Genomic DNA, 16479 nt, shown 5'->3' with positions numbered 1-16479 from the left:
TTCCTTTTCACATTTCAAAATCTCTCTGGTAATAATTTGATACTAGCTGCTTCGTGAAAAGTAGTTGCCCTTAGTCAGTGTATTATTCTCACAATTAGCGAGTTAGTAATCAATACACTGTTAGAGATTTTTAAATGATGAGGCCTTATCAACCATATCTTTTCTGTTTGAAAATACAACTTCACTAACACCAGCAATGGCTTAATCTGAATGCTACTTCAAGCTTGGTAAAGATACTGGCTTGATTACGGGATGAAAAGACAGACATCAGGATCTGATCCTGTTCATGTGTTCCCTTTGTTTTGCCCTGTCTTGTGTTTCTGTTCCTCATGTTTGCTCCCTTGGTTGCTAATGTGCTTCTTTGTTTACTTCCTGTGTTCCATGTGCTTTTGTTGTCCCATGCGCCTTTGTTCATGCCCCTTTCGTTACTGCCTGGTGTGTCTCATTGTTCCCTACCCAATTACCTAAATTTCCCTCGGGATTAATAAAGTATCCATCTATCTATCTATCTATCTATCTACCCACCTGTGTGTTGTTTTCTCATTTAGCTCTGTGGATTTAAACCCTCGTGTTTCATCAGGGCCCTGTTTGTCGTAGCTCGTTTAGTGAGTTACCGAGATAATTTTCAGGATGAGATAATATAAGTCCCTCTTTTCGGTTTGTGGAAGAAACTTTGGATAAATCACCATAGCAACACATCAATTAGCTTCAACCTGCTCTAGCGCAGGCTAATTTAAGTGAAGCTGGATAAGCTTGCCACACCCCCGGAAAAAAAATGGCAGCTCCCTTCTTGAGAGATCCAATTGAGCAAGGAGCTCTATTAGTTAGATTAGCGTTTCATACAGATAGAGTTCTTCGCGATCGCCAAGATCCGTTTTCCACAGTGATGAGTTCTTGTATGAGCACTACAGATTCAGCCGACAAGGAATACTTTATTTACAAGACCTTCTCGAGCCATTTATTGCAAACACCACAGCCGAGCATTGACTGTCTTGCGCTTTTTTGCGAGTGGTACATTTTTGTAGTGTCGGCGATGCGGAGAACAAAGCACTCATAATTATATGACAGTGTTATTAGTACACCATAGCATATCATTATTGTAGAAAAGGATTAAGGTGGACCCATGATAAGAATAAGAATAGAGAGAAATACACACAATTTCTTTTCACTGCTTCAATTTATTGAATTTCTTATTAATACATTTACATTTAGTCATTTAGCAGACGCTTTTATTCAAAGCGACTTACAAGGAAATGTAAAACTACACTTAGTAAGGAGAATCAAACTAGCAACCTTGCAACTACTAACCGACTGCTCTACCCACTGTACCAAATGTGACTTTTTAGCCAAAAATGATTTAGGGGGTGTTGTTTTAGAATCTGCCCGAGTGCCACTTTGTCACCCTTGAGCATTTTTTAATGACGCCATCAATCATGTCCCCTTTTTAACCACACAAAATCAAAAATCAAAAATGTATTTGGCATCAAATGAAGGCTCTTTCGACACCCAACTTCACACACTGCATTCATACCCTACTTCACACTTCCTCTAATTCCACTAACTTCTACCCAACTAGATAAAGCAAAAGTCACATTGAATGGAATTATCTTTACATGTGTACACAATTAGACAAGATGCACTTTCATTTCGAAATTCAGCTGTAGAATGGCTTCTAGAAGCGTTTGACTTGTTGCTGTTCATTTGGAAGGTTTTGAAGATATTGAAGGTATTAGAACAACATGTTGTAGGCAGCGACAAGTTCGCTTGTGGGTAAGGCTCAGATGATTTTCTTTAAATTCAGTTCCATCCTTGATCCTAAATTTCCTTTTCACATTTCAAAATCTCTCTGGTAATAATTTGATACTAGCTGCTTCGTGAAAAGTAGTTGCCCTTAGTCAGTGTATTATTCTCACAATTAGCGAGTTAGTAATCAATACACTGTTAGAGATTTTTAAATGATGAGGCCTTATCAACCATATCTTTTCTGTTTGAAAATACAACTTCACTAACACCAGCAATGGCTTAATCTGAATGCTACTTCAAGCTTGGTAAAGATACTGGCTTGATTACGGGATGAAAAGACAGACATCAGGATCTGATCCTGTTCATGTGTTCCCTTTGTTTTGCCCTGTCTTGTGTTTCTGTTCCTCATGTTTGCTCCCTTGGTTGCTAATGTGCTTCTTTGTTTACTTCCTGTGTTCCATGTGCTTTTGTTGTCCCATGCGCCTTTGTTCATGCCCCTTTCGTTACTGCCTGGTGTGTCTCATTGTTCCCTACCCAATTACCTAAATTTCCCTCGGGATTAATAAAGTATCCATCTATCTATCTATCTATCTATCTACCCACCTGTGTGTTGTTTTCTCATTTAGCTCTGTGGATTTAAACCCTCGTGTTTCATCAGGGCCCTGTTTGTCGTAGCTCGTTTAGTGAGTTACCGAGATAATTTTCAGGATGAGATAATATAAGTCCCTCTTTTCGGTTTGTGGAAGAAACTTTGGATAAATCACCATAGCAACACATCAATTAGCTTCAACCTGCTCTAGCGCAGGCTAATTTAAGTGAAGCTGGATAAGCTTGCCACACCCCCGGAAAAAAAATGGCAGCTCCCTTCTTGAGAGATCCAATTGAGCAAGGAGCTCTATTAGTTAGATTAGCGTTTCATACAGATAGAGTTCTTCGCGATCGCCAAGATCCGTTTTCCACAGTGATGAGTTCTTGTATGAGCACTACAGATTCAGCCGACAAGGAATACTTTATTTACAAGACCTTCTCGAGCCATTTATTGCAAACACCACAGCCGAGCATTGACTGTCTTGCGCTTTTTTGCGAGTGGTACATTTTTGTAGTGTCGGCGATGCGGAGAACAAAGCACTCATAATTATATGACAGTGTTATTAGTACACCATAGCATATCATTATTGTAGAAAATGATTAAGGTGGACCCATGATAAGAATAAGAATAGAGAGAAATACACACAATTTCTTTTCACTGCTTCAATTTATTGAATTTCTTATTAATACATTTACATTTAGTCATTTAGCAGACGCTTTTATTCAAAGCGACTTACAAGGAAATGTAAAACTACACTTAGTAAGGAGAATCAAACTAGCAACCTTGCAACTACTAACCGACTGCTCTACCCACTGTACCAAAGTCACACTTGTCGTACTATATACATACATATATATCGCCCCATACACAGCCCCATACACAGCCCCATACACAGCTTCTTGTCTTGCTCTCGCAGCCCTGGCAGTGTTGGATTTGGCCATGATTATGGTCTTGTATTCTTCATAAGCGCTCATGATCATCTCCTGCTCGCCAGCGGAGAAAAAAAGAGGCTCTTTCTTTGAGTTTAGTAGCCATTGTACCGTTCAAAAATCATGGTTTTGGTGATCGACCCTTCCCCCTATTGAAGTAGGACGGGCACGCGCAAAAGTTTAGTCTGGTTCTAATAAACTACATTGTTTGAGGGCGGATCAGCCTTGGACGAACCGATATATCCTGTCCTCAATCATCTCGGTAATTTAAACTGGCTAATGGGACAATTGATCGACTTAGATTGCACCTAAATCAAGACTACAGTTTGTTGCCTGTCAATGCAAGTCAGTGCCATCATGTTCCAGGGCTACTTGCAGCTGTCGGTCGGGTGGACTGCCATGCACTACTGCTGGTATAAAGGCGGTATGCAATATGCAAATGACAATTCAAAGAAAGGTACATCTTCAGTGGAACCAGTGAGGATACTGATGAGGAGTATATATTCTATACTCTTTATATTATCATATTAAATTTCCATATAAAAATAGTTTTAATTCGATACTATACATGACATGTTTATCTCTAAAAGTAAATTTTCAGTAAAAAGTACATTTTTAGTAGATTTGATATGGTCCAAAAAGGGGTGTGGCTTATTACATCATGAACAAATGCTCAAGGGTGACAAAGAGGCACTCGGCAGACTCTGAAACAACACCCCCCCCCCCCCCCCCCCCCCCACGGTTATCCAAGGTTCAACTGGACTTTTGCTATAAAGCAATCTACTAAATGTGAAATACCAATTAGTTTCTGTCTCAAAATAGTCTAATCCATTGTAGGCTCTATTGCATAACATGGTGGTGATGTGTGGAGCCACGAATTTCAACAAAGCAGGAAATGTAGCTGTGATATATTGGATTTTGAATTAGTATCTGAGATTTTAGAGAAAGGGATAAAAAGAGAGAGATGGAGAAAGAGAGCCAGAAATAGATATTGAGAGAAGTGAGAGAACAGGAGCAGGAAACCAAGAGAGAGGATTTGGATCTGTTGCCTGTTTGAGATGGGAACAGCAACCGTCGGATTTGATGTGAAAGAGTGATAGGGATGAGGGGAAATGGAGGAGGAAAGGAGGAAAGCAAGAGAGAGCTGAGGACGCCAGGAGAGTGGGATGGAGAGATTTGTGATGGGAAATGGAGCGAGGGAGCGAGGGAGGGAGGGATGGAGGGATGGAGGGATGGAGGGATGGAGAGGTGAATTAAGAACTAACTGAACTGAATTAAGAACTAACTGTTTCTCTGAGGACTGTTGCATGTTAACTTCTGTCCATGTAGATGTGTGAAATGACGCGTAAAGCCTGCCATTATCTCCAAATTATTGTGTCATTAGTCACCTATGAACATACGCCTCATTAGTCAGACAAAGCCCAAATCTATACTATTACGTGTTTCCGAAACACTCCTGAAATTACCAATCACAGCTCAACCAGTCACCCCTCTTGATTACACACACACACACACACACACACACACACACACACACACACACACACACACACACACACACACACACACACACACCCACACACACACACACACACACACATACTCTCACACTTCCCAACCCATCCAAACCACACCTGTCACTCAAGGTTTGATGCTTTGCCTATTAAAGATGAGCTACGGAACGTTACCATTCACCGATGGTCATCTGTCTTGTACTAACGCTCCACTGTGCGGAATCTCTGAGGTGTAGGGGGCGCACTGTCGATTAGGCACTACACAGCTGCCTGCCATTGTGTGTGGTGTGTCAGTCTTTTATGGCTGTGGATTTGACCCGTGAAACCACCTCCTCTGGGGCTGCATGTGTTTTTGTTTGGCCCACAAAATGCAGCGCATCAAAAAAGAACTGTGGAAAGTACTATTAGCTGACTCTAGTGCAGGTGCTGCTGTTTCAAACACCTCGTGTCCATTGGGAGATGACTGGAGACTCAACCATCCTTATTGTGGACATTAGTGCGTTTGCTGGCATTTTTTCCCTCTTCATGTCTTGGTGGTAAAGTTCAGATTTGCCTTGCGCAAACACTAAAATGCAAAATAAGGGCTTTAGGTAAGAGGGAGTAAGCATAATTGGGTGTAACAAAGTGGAACCCCCACCAACTGCCTCCAGGGAAGTTTGACTGGAGAGGAAAGAGGTACTGGAGAGGGGGTTAGCTTTTGAATCAGCATTTGGCATCAGGGAGTATATGCCACTGGCCCACAGTAACAAGAGGCACATGCCATTGCCAAGAGGAGGGACCTACCAATGAGCTGCCAATCAGCAGCATCGACAGTTGACAACAGCCAATTCGCTACAAAGTGATACAGGTTACATGAAATGATCTGTCAATTTTTTTTTTTTTTTAATTGCATTGACCCTTTCCATTTCAAACCAAATTTAGTTTTTAACGATGCGTTTGGAAAATAGGTCTACCCACAGCACTCGTATTCTACACCGTTATACACTCAGCCGCCCATGTATTAAGTAACGTTACACCTAGCGAATGCAGTCTAATGCAACAGTCCTGCAATAAATTCCCCTTCAAGATTGTTATAGTGTTCAGTTTATGTTGAAACAGTTTAAGAGAAGTGGTGATCCAAGTGTATGATCATCTTGGAGGATGTAGCTTGTGGTGCTATTAAACTGTATTAAATTAAACAGAAAGGTGTTTTCTGTTATTTGGCCAAGCCTCACTGATTGAAATGGGGTCAAAATGAGCACACAGTTCAATCAACAGCTCTCTAAATTAGTTTAAACAAATACTGGATATTATAACCTTCATGAGGCTAAGATTTATTTATTAGACTGCATAGTTTAAGCTCAGTTTCCCTTATAAACTGGCAACTGAGTGTATATTACCATCGTTCCTTGATCTCACACATACCTGAAGCAGATCTGCAGTAAACAATTGCTTTTTCATATTACTAGGCTACTACTAACCAACATAACGTCACAATGTCTTGTTTTTATTTATTATAGCACACAAATAAAACCAGGCCTTGTACCATTTTTGACACATTTGTTTGAACTGTAGATGACGTTACCAGAGCCCGTGCAGGTAAGTGGCCCGTCATGCTCCTGTGCTGCAGGAATGGTTCTGTGCATCCACCATCTTGTTATGCTTCACCAGACGGCTCATTTCAGCACGATGAAGATGATAAGTGAGCCTGCAAGCATGGCATAGGACAGGCAATGCATTATGAGGAGTTATGTGACAGCTATGTAACATTATTTGTATGTGAAAGCTAAGCATCATGATTGTAATGTTTTTTTTTTTCCATCCCCAGGGAATTAGTGCTGCGCCTACCCAGAGGTTGGTGGTGAACAAGCCAAAGTCATCAGCCAGATGTCTATGGAAATCGGAGTCAAAAGCAGGTGATGTCGGGGGGAGCTGTGGCCTAAGCGGCAGCATCCCTGTACCATGAATGGGTCTGAATGCCCATGGGGACCCGGGTTCGAGTCCGCCTCGTGGTCATTTCCAAATCCCTGTCTCTCTCTCTACTGTCCTATCTGATTAAAAGCACTAAAGATTTCAAAACAGGTGATATCATTCTGAAATACAATACACCATTCTACATTCTACAGAGCAATGAATCACTGTAGACTAAGACATTTCATTTCAACATTCATGAGGTTAATCCATTTGTCACAGCCCTTCTCTCAATTGGAAAAACACTGAAAAACCTGAGGCCCCAATCTCTTATGTCCAGTGATCTATCAAGTGTCTTGTCAGAGCTTTTGTTGACAGGCTTGGATCTGTTCCATGAGGTTCAGTACTATGTTATCAGTGTCCTTGTTTTGACAAGAACACTTCCAGTGGAGGGTGCCAAATTTACTTTGTCCCAAACTGACTAGGTTTCTTTCATTTGGAGAACCTAAATGTAACCCATGAGCTGCCAGCACTGATAGAGGAGGGTACACGGGATCAGGCAGAATGTTTGCTGTGGTAAGAACTACGTCAACCTAGATTGATCGCTAGTAGATTTTATGAGGTGTGTCATGTGTGAGGGCAGTTATCTATTCAAGCACTCGCAAGGAGAATCCTGAACAGGGGTGCAGCAGAGTGGTGCAATGAAAAGAGGACTTGTGCGGGAGCCTCAAGTGCTGGAGCTGTACTCCAATTTCAATGGAAATGTTTTAGCCTCCTGCTTTGTTGTACATCCTGATGCCTCTTACCTTGGTGCCAGTCCTGACATAGAAGTTTTAGAGAATATATGTCTTAAATTATTAATTTATTAATTAGTAATTGCTCTTGATAATCTGTGATTCCAAAACAAATGTATTTTCAATATAATAATTTCATTACGTATAAACTATTGCTAAACAATAAAAAAAATATGTTTGAATTATTTTGCATTCATGTCTTTATGCGACTGGTATGTGGCCTGTCGAATCAAGTGGCCCCCTGAAAGTTACTCATCAAGCAACAGCTGGTTCACAGCTGATTGACTGTTCTAGACAGAGTAAGTCGAATAGAGGTGTCCCCGTGTGGTTTTGTGGACTTGCTGTCTACTCATGCAGATGGGCAGTAAGCCGAGAAGAGGGTAGAGGTAGTTAGCCCAGGTTATTACGATGCAGCTGACAGTTGACACACTTACATTAAACATGTGAGCACTTCCTCCTTCAGTCCTGCAGCAACACGGCAGCAATTTAGTATACACTCATCAATAAGCTGCAGCTTGCGGAAAGGACTAGGAGAGGCATCTGGGTCAAATAACTGACCCTTGTGCTTTCGACTTTAATGATGCGCAGATACCATACAACTTTCAAGTAATGCAAAAGCTGAAAGGACCCTTATTTTGTATTGCACCAGATATATTTATCTGACCTAAAATATTTAGTATGAGGCTATCTTTTTTTTTTTCACCTTGTATATACATGTTGTGAACCTGGTGTCTGATTGTGCTGGTAGTGCTCTGTTGACTATTTGTATTGCCAATAATGTAAATAAATTACGTTTTTGGCAAACAGGCTAGTAACACGTCTTTCTGAAGTAATTTGCTGTTTCCACTGCTGTTTGCAGTTGGCGGTTGGCTGTTATCAGCTGTCGATCCTGCTGATTGGCGGCTCGCCGGCATGTCCTGGGTGCCATTGGCATGTCCCTCCTCGTGCCAGTGGTGTGTTCTTCCTGATGCCACATGCCTCTATCAATCAATCAATCAATCAATCAATTCAATTTTATATAGCGCTTCTCTATATACCCGAAGTCGCTTTACAGAGTCCAGTAGTCATACCGGTGGTGGTAAGCTACCTCAGTAGCCACAGCTGCCCTGGGGCAGACTGACAGAAGCGTGGCTGCCAATCAGCGCCAACGGCCCCTCCGATCACCACCAACATTCATTCATATTCACACAATGCAATGCATGTCTTTATGATGGTGGGGGAAACCGGAGTACCCGGAGTAAACCCACGCAGGCAAGGGGAGAACATGCAAACTCCACACAGAAAGGACCTGGAACGACCTGGAAGGAGCGGGATGCGAACCCAGGGCCTTCTTGCTGTGAGGCGACAGTGCTAACCACTGAGCCACCGTGCTGCCCTACTCGTGGAATGGGAGAAAGAGGAAGATTGGAAGAGACAGAGCATTTTATTTTAATACCAGTGACAAAAAAAAAACCCAACGATGACTATCAAGCCATCAACTCTAACAACAAAAACTTAACTTGTATAAAATAAATGAAGAGTTACAAGACTAGCAGAGAGAGAGACAGGTGGAGGGAGAGGGAGGTGCAGTCAATAGTTTTGCCCTCCTTTTTAAACCACGGCATGAAGGATATGGGTGACAGGCACAAAGACAGGTGCCCGCAGCCCAGACGCTCCCACTGCTCTGTGCTATTAGCCCTGGGCTGTCTCTTTCATTCGACACCTCCACCAGAGAGCCAGGAGATATGGCTCCGGACAGCTCTCCGCTGATGACCAGCTAAAACATGAGACCCCATTCAGTCATCACACGATAAATCTTTACAGCTCGCCTCAGAAAGGCAGATAAATCAATCCACCCACTGGCTCAATATGTTTCTCTCTTCTACTCTGCTCCCACTGCCATTTTCTTTCTTTTCTTCTCTGAGCATGTTTTTTTTCCCTCACTTAGATGTTCTATCTATTTCTCCTCCTTCTCTTTAACACGCCTCTTTCTCTCTCTCTCTCTCTTTCCCTTTCTGTTCCTCTCTCGGTTTAAATCGAAGCCTCTCTCACCTCAAGACAGTCACATTCAGAATCACACGAGTCATCAAGGGCTAATCCAGGCATGTTTAGGCAGATAATCACCCCCCCCCCCCCCCTCCCTCCCACATCCACCCACATCTCACCCTGCTTAGGGACTTACACAGGAGGGGCTGGAAAGGGTCAGGCCCTCCATTCATACCCTTCAGCAGACATCCAGGTGAGGTAGACTCCGACAGACTCGCTCGCTCGCTCGCTCTCCCTTTCTCCCTGTCACTTCGTCTTTCTGTCGGACACCCCTTCAAAGCGCGCCGAAAGGTAAGGAACAGGGGACTACTTGTGGCTAGCAGAATGATTTACTTCCAATTTGCATCCATAAATTCATCACTCTGGACATGATCCATCACGGTCAAGAGAACCAGGGGGACCTTCATCCTGAGTAAAGCCACAGCGGTATCAATCATGCAGTGGCAAGGAGAACGTTGGTGTGGTGGTGAGCAAGAGAGAGGGAGAGAGAAGGGTACAAGACCAAACCATCCATAATTACTGACAAGCACAGATGCTAAACAAGATTAGCACAGGACAAAGAGTGCTGGCGGCAACAAGGAATGAAAACATGACATGGTTGCCAGATTGATTACACTCGGACTGGGAGCGCCAGCGTGGCCAACATGTACACCAACTGATAGGGAGGTTGTGTGTTTATGCTGGATGCGTGTTGTGCATGCATTTTGTGGAGGAATCAAAGATGCGTGCATATCTTAGTTCGTGAGTGAGGATCTGGGTGTAGGTGCCAATCTGTGTGCATTTTACATTCATGTGCTCATGTTTGTCTGTGTGTGTGTGTGTGTGTGTGTGTGTGTGTGTGTGTGTGTGTGTGTGTGTGTGTTTGTGTGTGTGTGTGTGTGTGTGTGTGTGTGTGTTTGTGTGGGTGGTGGTGTGTGGAGCATGTTGATGTAGTGCTAACAGAGGGCACGATCACACTATTGGCCAGTGACACAAAATCGGTGACGATAGATCAATGTGGTGGTGTGTCAGAGATGGCTAACGGTGTGTTGTCTTTGGGGTCGCTGTGGATCAGGCTCATGGCTGCCCTGATTGATCTGCTACTGAGCAGACAGCATAACAACACCCCTGAGAGGTAGAGGAGGAAGTGGGAGTATTCAAAAAAGACCAAGAACAAGCAGAACAAGAACCGAAGGAGTAGGAAAACAAGCAGGGAGAGAGAGAGGGGAAAGAGGTATATAGGAGACAGTGGGATAAAGGTGGGAGCGAGAGGAAGATAGAGACAATGGGGAAAAGAGTGGTGGGCCAAAGGTGTCAGTGTAACAGTAGCCAGTGGGTACAGTGCTGTGCAGTGTGTAAACCTCACTCCCCAACACCTTAAGAGATGTGCTAGCAACAGAAGGTAGCACTTATAGGGTTTTAGCCTCCTTGCCAGCATGTCTGCATTAAGTAAGGAATAATGTACAGTCCATTGGTCATACTTCCTGGCAGGGTGAACAGGACCCGGACGTGCAGTAGAGGGGTCTTGTATAGTCCTGAAGGGATTTATTTTTCAAGAATGATCGGTGGACTATAGGAGGTGTGGCTATTAAATCACAAGACTGTTATTGCGAGTATAGTGAGTCTTCTTCATTACAAACAGCATTGATCTCATTATTTAAGAGCCACGCCTCGTACATTATCCCGTTTATTATACGGTTACCTGCCAAAATTATAAGAAACATTTCTCCAACATATGTCTTTTTAATGATTTGATCTTGTTGACTGTTTTGTGGCTTCCGCCGAGAAATAAATAGTTATTCATGCAAAAAGTTTCAGCAACATTTTCTGTTCTAATGAACGGACAGCTTGCAGAATTATGTGAAAAATGTGCATCAGAAGCACAAAACCCATTGCCAATAGCAGTGATTATTATTCATTTGCAGCGGAAATATTGGACCTCCGAACGTTAGGATTGCCCATTTAATTCAATGGAACTTTCTGCAGCATTCTGATGGTTGCTGTATAAAAACCCAAAATAAGTGAGTCTGGATGGTCTGGTCTGATACCAGAACTGTGAATGCCAAAGCCAGAATGTTAAAAGCAGGTCATAAAGTGGTGTGTCAATATGCCTGCTACTCAGTCCACCTGGGAGTCAGCAACTTTCCACTGAGTTTTACCTACAAGACTTGAACAATAAGTCAGAATTGATCTCTATTCCTCTGGGTCTTATTTTCTGTGCTGTACTTTAAGAATTGCTTCAACTAAATGACCAAAAGGCCAGACTGAAAATGACTTTTATTTATTTCCAGGATTCAGCGGCAAAAAGTCTATATAAGGCAATTTATGTTGTTCATTTCAGGAGCTGGAAATTGATGTTTATTTCAGGAGCAGGGGGAGCACTACGTCAGGAAAATCAGTTTTAGAATGATAGCTTGCACCACATAGCTACTAATGATGCCGTTTACAGGGGCAGGGGCAGGGGCAGGGGCAGGGACAGAGTAGTGGGCTACAGCATTTGGTGTGAATGGTTAAGATTAGGTATTTGTATTCATTCATAGAATTATCAGGAGATGGAGATGATGATGAGAGGACCCTGTGACACTTGTAAGGAAGCCCTTCACACTTTAGCCCATACAAAGATAAATGCTCCTATTGTGCTAACTCATCATGCTACAAGTACATAGTTACTTCCAAAACTGGTCAATAGCAGTTCAGTAGTCACTGCCTAAAAAAGGTTGTCACTAACAAGTGCTACAGTGTCCATCAGCACAGATGATTATTATCCTTACTGATAAAAAACATAAAAAACTCGTTTTCACATACTTGTATGTAACGTCAGACAACAGCACTCTTCAGACTCTAAATAGAGCAGCTCTCATCACGCTCAGTTTTATCTGTCCCATCCCTGTGTCTCTGCCAGTGTCTAGTGGCTCGGGGAAAAGAAGCCATCTGATCTCGTTCCCCTAATGCTTCTATCGCCACTCAGTTTGTTTCAGAATGATCCCTCTGCTCCTCTGCTGCAGTGCTGTAATTAGCTCAAATTAGGAGCTCAAATTGCTCGTATCGCTGAGGTGATTGACAGGGATCGGGCAGCCTGGAAACAGGGGTGGGTGTGGGAGCGCGGGGGGGGGGGGGTTAGGGGGGTCTGTAAAACCCTGAAGCTTAATGAGTCATGTAGATAAACAGAGCTGTTTGTTTGTTTACTTGACTTCTTCAGTGGTTTATTTGTTTGTTTGTCGCTGACGGATTGCTCAATGCGACAGGTCCAGACTACTAGACAGAATGTGTCCGTCTCAGTCAGAGGACCATGGGTGTGCCTGGGCATCCAGGGATATATAGCATTGCATGTCGCATATTTTATACGTAGCCCCGGATCTTTTTTATTTCTTTTTACAAAAATAAGTATAATGTTTTAAAGAAATAGCCCCGGATCTGTTCATGTGTCATTCTGATTATGCATTACAGCCCTTGGAAATAACATGATATCGTTGATCAAAAGTATGTATGATTTAGGTCGTCTGTGTATCAGCAGCAAACCTACTTCACACTATTTGGCAAGCAAGCTTACCAAAGTCATTGTTGGCATCTGGTGGTGGCTAGCTAGCTAGCTAGCTAGCAAGGCAAGACTTGAATGCTGTGGTCATAAGAAGCTTTTTTTTTAAAGAAAGTGGATGAAGGCACTTAGGCACAGGTGAGGCTAGAGGAGGTGGAGGAAGAGTGATGTCCTGTTGCCGACCATTTGGGAGCAAGGTAAAAGGGAATGTAATGGTGTAAACTGTTTAGACTGAACACCCAGTTTAAAGTGTGACCTAGCATAAATGTGTTTTCATGTAGACAAGCATGGTGGTGTAATGGATGAGGTAATGGTCATGCGAGTCAGACAGACGACAGGCCCATGCCATGGGCTGTCTTTAGGCTTACTGTTTCAGTAAACTCAAACTGCACCAGGCTTACTTAAAGGTACAGAGTTGATAGAATCTAATGAGCACGCCAAACTTGAAGAGGAAGCAGTCAGGATTTCTGGAGTTTAATTCAGCGTGGAGACACCCTCTAAGTGTGTTGCTCAGAGAATGGCCGACCTGACTGTACCTTGTATTGGCATTTATACCATTCAGTCAGGTAGAATAGGGGGTGGGTAAGACCACACCTACAGGTAATTGCTGGAAGGGGAGAAAGGGGGGAGGGGGGGGGGGGGGGGGGGGGGGTGTTCACCTGGTTCAGATGCTAACGGTTTGGGTCTCAGTGAGACAGACAGTACACATCCAGGGGTATGCGTTACAGAATCAGATGATACAAAATAACAGTAGAATAGCTATATTTGATTCCATCAGAGTGATGGTTGGTCCTATGGAAATTATGAATTATGAAGTTTTTGAAGAAACAGAAAATTAAGAAAAACTCCAGACCATTCAAAAGGCCTGTATAAACTTTACCAAATATTGAAACTGTCTTTACCAAACAGAAAAATAAAACACACTGAACACATGCACAAAAGTTGTAAGAAATACGTGTATAGACAAGTCTTTTTGGTCACTCACATAAACACACAAACATTTACACATGAACACACACTTACACACAAACGCACACACGCAATCACGCCCAATTTCTCAGCTGTTTCTCCCAGTTCAGCCTGACAATTTAGCAGGGAAAGTGCCTTAATTGTTAGGTTAAAAGAAGTAATTAATCTAATCAGAGGTCTCATTACTGTACTTTATGTAAAGCAAAATCTTCTGGACATTATTTCACTCTGTGGGACTCTGTGCCTGCGGTTTAAAAAAACAAAAGGGACGAGATGAAAAACTTGACAGAGCCATTCAAAGGGGAGCAGAGGACGGCAAAATGAGGAGCGTCTTTGTAACAAGATGGGTACACATGGCGTGTTGGCTTGTTTGCGAGTGGCCATCGTCAATTTCTGCGTTGATGGTTGGCTTGATAGGCAAAGGAGCAGAGTGGTGCGGCACGGCGCGTGGCCATATTAAACTGCTGATTGTAATTTATCATCCGCCTCGTCTGCTTGTCTCTTCTCATTCGTGTCTCCCAGAGGCTCCGCAGAGCGAGCGCAAAGGGTTTGGTTTAGAGCGCTGTGTTGGAGTGCCTCGATACACTGGTGGTTGAAATGCTCTGATTCATGTGGTTAGCGGGGATGTCAACTCACCTCAGCACTGTCTGTCTGTTCTCTTTCTCTCTATGAATCTTGCTCTTTCTATTCCTCTCTCTCTCTCTCTCTCTCTCTCTCTCTTGTTTATCCTATGAAGGATCCTCTCTTTTTCTTTTTCTCTCTTCCCTCTTTCCCTCTCTGTCTCATCTCATCTCATCTCGTCTCATCTCAACTTTTCATGCTCTTCAACTCACCACTGACATGCTGAAGGGAAGAAATTCTCTCTTGCTTCCACAATTCAGTATGTAATATCTACACCAGCCATACAAATATCTGAACACGACAGCAATACACCTCCTTCCGTCCACCATCCTACCTTCCCAGTCACCCCAGGCCATTCCAGCCTATCTCTCTCTTTCATCTCTCCTAGCAGCATGTCTCAGAAAGGAGAGAAGAAGGTGGCGGTTAAGGGAGGAGGGGACAGTCGACCTTCTTCTGCTGCTGGGAGGTAGGCCTTAATCCCACTTAGGGTACATAGATGGGTAATAGATACTGTAGATCGGTGGACAAAGCAAGATGGCTACTACTAATATGCCTTGTTTGGACTAACAGAATTCCAAAGGCTTAGAATGCTGTGACCTAGTTTGTAGTGATGGTGATGATGATAGCAATGGTAAAAATTGCAGTGATGTGATTTGAGTCATTATGCATTCAAGAGATGAAGATTTTTAGATAAAGATCATGATTATAGTAATTTAGCCATGATGATAGCGGTAAATAAGATAATGATGTTGAAGATTGTTAGAACATTCGTATGAATAGCATTGATATGATTATTGACTATAATGATAGTGACTTAGTGACATAGATATATTGATGATCACTGCCATGCCATTCCACAGCATTTGGGTAGCTGAAAGCAATGCACACAAAGGTGGTTACATTCTTCAACTCATAACATGGTTACTACACAATATGTTAATTTCCACATTTTATGTCACTGTTGCCTGACTCCATAGTAAATGAATGCAATACTGAACTTTCTTGCTGGGTTTGCATATTCAGTGTTAGTCGTGTTGAACTTTGACTATGCAACATCACTGCAGGCTTTAACTAATAACTAAAATGTTATTAACAAAGCGACAGTGAATTTGAATGTGGTGGATTGATATGCTGGCGTAACACAGTCCAGAAACTGAACTGGCTGTGAAAATATTATTCATTGATTGACATTAATTAAACAGAATTAAACAACAATGTAGCATAAGGTAGCCTAACTATGATGTTGATGATTATAATGATGATGATGATCCCTCTGTGCTTCCTCTTTGCAGTACTTCTTCGTGCTCGCAGTCTTCAGGGGAGGGCCCCTCTGCTAGGTCTGCTCTACGAAACTCCCATAAAGGCTCAACACAGAAAGACTCCACAAGCAGTGAATCTAGTCAGCGGAGAAAGAGTCGTCAGCTCAGTGACAACTCCATTGCTGCCATCTATGCACCATACCTCAACGCACTGTTTGGCCAGGTTAATATGGACCAACCACTCAATCTCATGTTACACTATTCAATAACAACAACAATGGTAAAAGAAACAATATGCTTGAGGCCAGTGCTATATCAAAAATATACCACTACAACAGGGATTTAAGGCTCTTTTCAATATGCCAACGAAGCTCAGGTATATTTTTTCAATATACCATTGGCTCTTGTTCATTACTCTTTTGGTGTAAGAAAGTGTAAAACAGGCTGTTTTCTACAGTACTGTAGAAATAGATCTACTGCTGTACAATAGATTAAAATGGATTCCTTCCCTCACTAAGGTGACTTACCTCACTGGTCACTTTCATAAGATTATGCAGCTCACCTTCTTAGGCTGGTATTTTCCAGCTCTCTTTGTGAAGTCTGTCCTCTACAGCATACTGCTGCCGGCTTGC

At 42.7% G+C, this 16479-nt stretch overlaps 1 protein-coding gene across 2 annotated transcripts in view; it reads left to right on the top strand.

Moving 5' to 3' along the window:
* Positions 1–9688: 9688 nt before the first annotated feature.
* Positions 9689–16479, top strand: part of cabp4 (calcium binding protein 4) — an 18308-nt gene continuing 11517 nt past the window's right edge. The window contains exons 1-3 of one of the 2 annotated variants that reach the window (XM_031559207.1): positions 9689–9775; positions 14977–15054; positions 15881–16070. In XM_031559207.1, the coding sequence (XP_031415067.1) occupies positions 14981–15054; positions 15881–16070 (264 nt within the window). In that variant the 5' untranslated portion in view covers positions 9689–9775; positions 14977–14980. The remainder of the gene's footprint in view (positions 9776–14976; positions 15055–15880; positions 16071–16479) is intronic. The other variant, XM_031559208.1, reaches the window with a different exon arrangement.

The sequence above is a fragment of the Clupea harengus genome, chromosome 22 (genome assembly GCF_900700415.2).
Source record: "Clupea harengus chromosome 22, Ch_v2.0.2, whole genome shotgun sequence".
NCBI lineage: Eukaryota > Metazoa > Chordata > Actinopteri > Clupeiformes > Clupeidae > Clupea > Clupea harengus.
The sequence above is the reverse complement of the archived record's forward strand: the minus strand, read 5'-3'. Positions and strand labels throughout refer to the sequence as shown.